This window comes from Vicia villosa, unplaced genomic scaffold, assembly GCF_029867415.1.
Source record: "Vicia villosa cultivar HV-30 ecotype Madison, WI unplaced genomic scaffold, Vvil1.0 ctg.000283F_1_1, whole genome shotgun sequence".
Taxonomy (NCBI): Eukaryota; Viridiplantae; Streptophyta; class Magnoliopsida; order Fabales; family Fabaceae; genus Vicia; species Vicia villosa.
In genome coordinates this window covers 203595-210465 of record NW_026705121.1, presented here as the reverse complement: position 1 = coordinate 210465, position 6871 = coordinate 203595, and the positions used below count along the sequence as shown (strand labels likewise).

General features: G+C 31.5%; 1 protein-coding gene across 1 annotated transcript; it reads right to left on the bottom strand.

Moving 5' to 3' along the window:
• Positions 1-2233: 2233 nt before the first annotated feature.
• LOC131626353 (defensin-like protein 183) lies at positions 2234-2825 on the bottom strand. The gene is made up of 2 exons (XM_058897172.1): positions 2710-2825; positions 2234-2613 (listed from the first exon to the last, which is right to left on the bottom strand). Exons 1-2 carry the CDS (start codon positions 2768-2770, stop codon positions 2282-2284), a joined length of 393 nt encoding a protein of 130 aa, XP_058753155.1. The 5' UTR covers positions 2771-2825; the 3' UTR covers positions 2234-2281.
• Between the last annotated feature and the right edge of the window lie 4046 nt (positions 2826-6871).

Genomic DNA, 6871 nt, shown 5'->3' with positions numbered 1-6871 from the left:
AATAATCAGTACTCTCAATTGTACTATAAACACTTCCAAATCTTATGATCCAAAACAAACAAAATATAAATGATTAAACTCAACAAAACATTACTCATACATTTTGCACAACACTTCAAACAAACAAATAAAATAACTTATTCTTTTGTGATCTTAAATAAATTAAAACTTTCATAGACTCATGTATAGCTTTATACTAGAAAATTATATTCTTTTGAATTATTACAGTAACTAACTACACTATTAATCTTATAATGGCTTAAACATTGAGCAATTCTGCACCTCATTTCAACTACAGCACTGGCAATTCTAAAGAAAGTGGAAGTACATGACAAAAGAAGGAAGATAAATATAATAGAAGTTTCATCAAATTCAGAATCACAAGCTGAATACACTTCTCTTTTCCAACAGAACTCAAAACCCTATCAAAGGCCTTAAGAAAAGAGCATTCCATCAAATTCAGAATCACAAGGATACATTGATACATCTAGGGTTTTGTTAAAAGCTATGAGAAGTGTGATACCTGGGTGGCGCAAAGCAAGTTGCTACCAGAGGAGAAGAGACGGAGACGAAACGATGGTGGTGGACGGAGGAGAAGAAGTTCGCGCGATGGTGGTTGACGGAGGACCGACGACGGTGAGGGGTACTGGGGTTTCTGGTTCGCGTGCAGAGAGAAAAAGAAAGAGAGAAAGTGAGAAACAGTAGAAGCGTGTTTTTGGTTTTAATTTTAGTAATAAGGCTACTAAAGCGCTTCTGGAAAGCGCTCTCATAGCCTGGGCTATACCAGCGCTTTTGACAAAAAGCGCTCTCATTAAACACCCCTACCAGAGCGCTTTTGAAAAGCGCTTTCGTTCCCCCCACGTTCCCCCCACCTACCAGAGCGCTTTTGTAAAGCGCTTTCGTACCCCCCCCTACCAGAGCGCTTTTGAAAAGCGCTCTCATAACCCCCCCTACCAGAGCGCTTCTTAAAAGCGCTTTCATACCCCCCCACTATTAGAGCGCTTTTTTAGCGTGTTTTTTAATTTTGTCTTTAGCGAAGCCTATGCCAGCGCTTTTCCTAAAAGCGCTTTCGTAGGGGTGCTGCTAAAAGCCAAATTTGGCGTAGTGGATGTCGAATAGATTTTGGTCCAAAATGGACTTAATATTTGCCTCCATAGACCCAATTATGTGTCCACACTATCAGAATATGTGATGAAGAGTGAACTTCCCGAAGGGTGGAAAGTCCCCAACGAATCCACAGTCGAACACGTTACTAGGTATCAAACTAAGGCTGGTGATATAGCCAATAATGAGAATCTGAAGATGAAAGACTTTCCATATTATATGAATAAAAACACTTTTAAATGGTTTATCACACTTCCTCCTCCCTCCATACATATCTGGAGTCAGTTAGAGAGGGTATTCCTTGAAAAGTTCTATGTGGTGTCATACCCTAAATTTTACCCAAAAATTTTCATCTGTTTATTCTTCCGCGTCAACATATCATGACCATTTCATTTGGTCTTTGAGCCTCGTATGCATTCATCATTCAAAATTAAAAAAATTATACATAAAGACCAAAAAGAGAGAAAGTTAACAATTTGACTTATTCTTCTAGGATTTATCATTAATCTCATTTATTATAGGTCATGCTTCATTCCTTTTAGGTTTTTAGGGTTTATTACTAGCATAAAAAAGTACTTTTTTATTTATAAAAGTCAACAAAAATTCAAATAAAATTCAACCAACTTAGAAACTTGGTATGCATGGCGGTAGCATCATCCCCATATATCATTCGATTATAATTTAAGATGAAGAAGTTCTATTTTGAAGTTATAAAAATATTAAAAATTAAAAGTTATTAAAATGCAGTTGTTAGAATTCAAAGACATGTCCTCTAAATATTTTTTGCCTTGAGTATTCGCTCAACTGAGAAAATATATAGTAATTAAAAAAATGTAGCACATCTATAATATATACCTTGTTTGTTCATTGACTGATGTGAAATCTTTATCGTAAAATATATTATTTATAGATGTATTGTTTGTTATAGGCTTTACAACAGAGTTCTAGTACAATAGGCTCTATGGTACTAATCTCGTTCCTTCATTCTAAGCCACAACATCTTCTTAGGAACCAATGGTCATGATTGGATTAAGGATTAAATATTTTCAATAATAATAATAATAAAACAATAATCAAAGTAACAATAATGTAAAAATGTCAAATGAAACACTATTGTTAGACAAAGAAGGGAATACAACCATTTATTTTATTGTATTTATTTCTGTTAACCATAAAGTCAACGGTTATAAGAACAAAGGCAAAGATTAATATTTTGCTCCCAAGCATCAACACAGGCCCCACTACCCGTATTAGGATAACTCTTTTGACACTTATTGTTGCAACATTCTGTGTTACAATCATTAGTGCAAGCTCCCATTACAATGGTGCAAGTTGGTTCTCTTGGTGGTGGTCGATCTAAAGTACAAGTGCATAAGTTAAAGTATGAACATGATGCTTTTAAAACCCTAACAACACCTCTTGCATATTTTATACAATGAGGCATGCAATCTGCTTTACCACAAGTACCCATAATTTTTGTGCATTCACCATCTATCTTAATACATTGAACTGTGCTAGAAAAAATATGAAGAAAAAATTAGTAAGAGTTATACTATAATTTACTAGCTACTAGTATAATTTAGCAATGGTGAAGAGTATTATTACCTGCAAAAACTAAAACCAAGATAGCAAAGAAACAGAAAGACTTTGACATTTGATTCGCCATTATACAACAGTAACAAATTTGCAAGCTTTTTTGATGATTTATTACTCTTATGTTGTTGAAGTTGGTAGGTATTTATAAGAAAAAAAGGCCATTAAGATTAGGATAAAAGTCAAAGGCGTAAACAATTTAAAGTGACATTTTAAATTAAATATTATTTTTTGAAAAATAAAGGGAAATATTTAATTTAAAAGTGGTTTTTTTTTTTTACAATTAAAAATATTTAAAATGGCTTTTTCTTCTTTTTTAAAATTAAATATTATAATATTTAAAGTGGATTTTTCTTTTTTTTTTTACAGGTAAAAATGATATTTATATATTTGTAAATTAAACAAAATAATTCATATCCTTAAAGACAAATACACACATTTTTAAGACCAACATAATATAATATAAGGCTCTATCCAGATATTCACTAAAAAAAAATAGCATGTTTAATTTGGGCTTAAACGCCTCGCATACATGGTGGAGCAGTTTGGTGCAAGGTGTCAGTATTTAGCTTGGGGTTAAGTCCCTAACTAACTAATATACTTTTTGAAATTTGTGAGGGATTTAGTCTCTTGGAAATTGTTCATTATTTTTGTTTTGACAGATTATTTCTAGCTATTATTTATAAATATTGTAATAAAATATTATAATTATATTATTATAAATATAATAATATAATTATAGTAATTTGGCATTAATATAATAAATAAATATTTTAAAAATTTTGTAAAAATAAATTCAAATAAAACTATAAAATTAGATCATTCATGACTAAAATAGAATTAAAAATAAACACTCTCCTTATCCAACAAATTTAAGCATAAAAATACGAAGTTTCATATTCAAACATTCTAATGATCTTCATCTTCCTCTTCCTCCTCCTTAACATATCCACCACCAAAACCTAGATTCATTTGTGAACCATATGTTATTCAAATTTTTGTGTCCACTCATTTGTAATCTGCTTTGCTTCCTCCTCATTTCTTCCTGCATATCTATTTCTTTTCTCCTCATTTCTTGTTATGCAACATATTTCGTTATATCGTAATTTTCAATATGACCCATTGGGTTGAACTTGATTACAACACATTATCCTCGTTTACGTGGTTGAAATTTATTATGTGTCATTATGAAAAGGTATGTAATAAACTTGCCATAATATTATGTGTCATTATGAAAAGGTCATTCTCTTGATATTTTCTATCCATTCGAACCTCAACAGTGTTATATCTTTTATCTATTTTTCTTTCACTAGAAGAAGGATCATATACCAATCCAAGAAAACAAGACAACTTTATTTTCCGAGACCATATAATTATATACCAACTCGTAAATATTTACCACCCTCTATAACTCCTTTTACGACTATACCAATGTTTATTATTTTCTTCCCTCAGTCCGTGTTCGGGTGTGAAATTTATATTCGTTTACAAAGTATGTGTGCCATTCATTTGCACGTTGATGAGAGCCTTCGGAAAATCTTTTAAAATGGTTTGTTTTAGGACTTGGTGTAATAATGCATGGTAGTTGTTGCTTGAACCATACAGGAAAATAGACATGTGTCTAACCAAACGATGGTTGTTCGCCCGTACTTTGAAAATAGTAGGTACTAAATGCCCTATTTTGAAAAACGATATAGGTTAGAGAAGGTGACATGTATTGACCAAAAATAATATGTACCACTACAACGTGCAAGAGCTTTAAAAGCGCTTTTTTTTGGGCTTTAAGAGCGCTGCCAAAGCCAGCGCTGCCATAGGTAACGACAGCGCTTTTGAAACTCCAAAAGCGCTCTCGTAGCCCCCTATAGCAGCGCTTTTTCCAGAAAAGCGCTCTCGTAGCCCCCCTATAGCAACGTTTTTTCCAGAAAAGCGCTCTCATATATAGGTCTAAGGCAGCGCTTTTTCTTAAAAAGCGCTTTCATAGATAGCCTAGGCAGCGTTTTTGATGAAAAAACGCTTCCGTTTGTGTTTTTAATAAAACTATTATTTTTATAATTTCTAAACCTGCATTTTTGGCAGCATTATTTCATGAACCTGTAATTCCATAAAACTTATAATTTACAATCATAATCCCATTATTTCAGTAATCTCATTATTTCAACAAAGAAGTGATTTCGATTATATACAAAATATTAATATTACATTATATACCATTGTAATTAATCCAAAATATATATACACCGATTCACATATCTCTAACATGACCAAAACAACTAAGCCCAATATTTAAGCCTACACTTTCATTATCTTGCTCGTCATTACTTCCCGAATTGCTATCGAACTTTTCACGACTCTTTGATTTCAGCCTGCTGTAATAATATTGATCCTATTGAAAGAGTTGAAGCAACCAAAACACCCTGATATTATAGTTAACCAAATAGATTAGTTGCAGGTTTAGACTAAAGATTCAGAAGATTCACCTTCCTCCATATAGCAAGAAGCCTAGTGCAACTACAAATGACACACCTGAACAAGAAAAATAAAATTTCATTAAAAAAACTATGCATATGTGGCAAAGCTCAGTCCTAAGCTCTCAAGTGTATGTAACTAAAACTATCTTTAATTATAAATCTAACCTGCAACAAAAGTCTTTCCAAAGAACTCCACAAGCTATCATAATTATCATCTTTATTAAGAATGAGACAAAAATACAAATGATTTATGAGTTTTATCAAATTCTATATTTTTTAAAATCAGATAGTTAAGACAAAAAAGTATTAATTTTGTTTGGTATGTTATTTAAATATCACTAGAAACACTGTGAATATATATAAAAATCTCATTGAACCTAGTTAATATTAACATATCATGCTTTTCACGTGGTTTTTTTGTAGGTAGTCATACAAAGACAATAATGTTAGGTAGTAGACATAAGATAGATGGGACATTAAATAAGTCACTGTTTTTATGGATTTGTACAATTGCATTTTCTTTAAACTTCATGCTCTCATGAAGTTAGATATTTATCAGCTCCTTCATACAAACAATGAGTAACAGATCAATGTTATAAGTGTTTAGTGTTTATTGATTCTAAGGTTATTCATGTTGAATCTACACCACAACTCCTCCAATTCATAAGAGAGAGTTTATACTTTTGTCTTAAATCAGAACTAGATTAAGGAATTGTAGTATATGGTAGATTGAAGATTCAAGTTAATGGCTTACATTTTCTTTATCTTCCTAAAATATGCCATTGATTAGTACTCAAATTTCAATATATATATATATATATATATATATATATATATATATATATATATTTCTGAAGTTACTTATTATTATTAATTTATAATAGTATTATATTTTATGATGTTATCCCTCCACACACAGTTATACCAATTTAGATAAATGGTTTATAGATAGAGGAGAAGAATTCATTGTCAATACCTGTTACATTTTTGCTCTGAGTAAGCTGGTGGAGATTTGAAAGAAGTGATGCCAAAATCAAAATGTGGTTGAATCTTTCTCTACATCCATAAAACTTTTCTTCATCCTTTATTCCTTTTTTCTTGTGCAGTAGTTCATCATCAACATATATTCTTCTTATTCTTTCACTGCATTGCACTAGACTCGTTGTAGAACTTGTCTTGATTCTAGCTCTGATCATAAACAGTAGAGCAATATAATCCAAATCAAAAGGAATTTTTTCAAGAAATAAAGTTAAAGTAATTTAGCAGCTCAGAAAAAAGTAAAACATCAACCAAATACCTATAATCCTTTTTGTGGTTATCTAAACAACCATAGAACACATTCAATATTAACTTATACATAGAACATTGAAACTTAACTTTCTATTTGTTCAATTTCCGCAAAAGGTGCATTACTTGAGTTATTTTACACAGGCAATAAACGCAAGCTTGGCAATAACAGCTCTATCATTGCCCCTTTGACATCCATTAGCTGAAGAACAAGTTTAGGAGTAGCCTCTGCAAATGGAAGAACATAAGTCTTGGAAGATCTAATAGCACCAAAATGAAAACCTAATTCAAAAAATATAAAAATGAAAACCAACTTGAGCATAATCATCAATGGCAACTAAGAAACACAAAAACAACAATTCAAAAGTAAAATAGAAGCAAAAAGAGGAAAAAAATCCGGTGAGACATTTTATTGAATA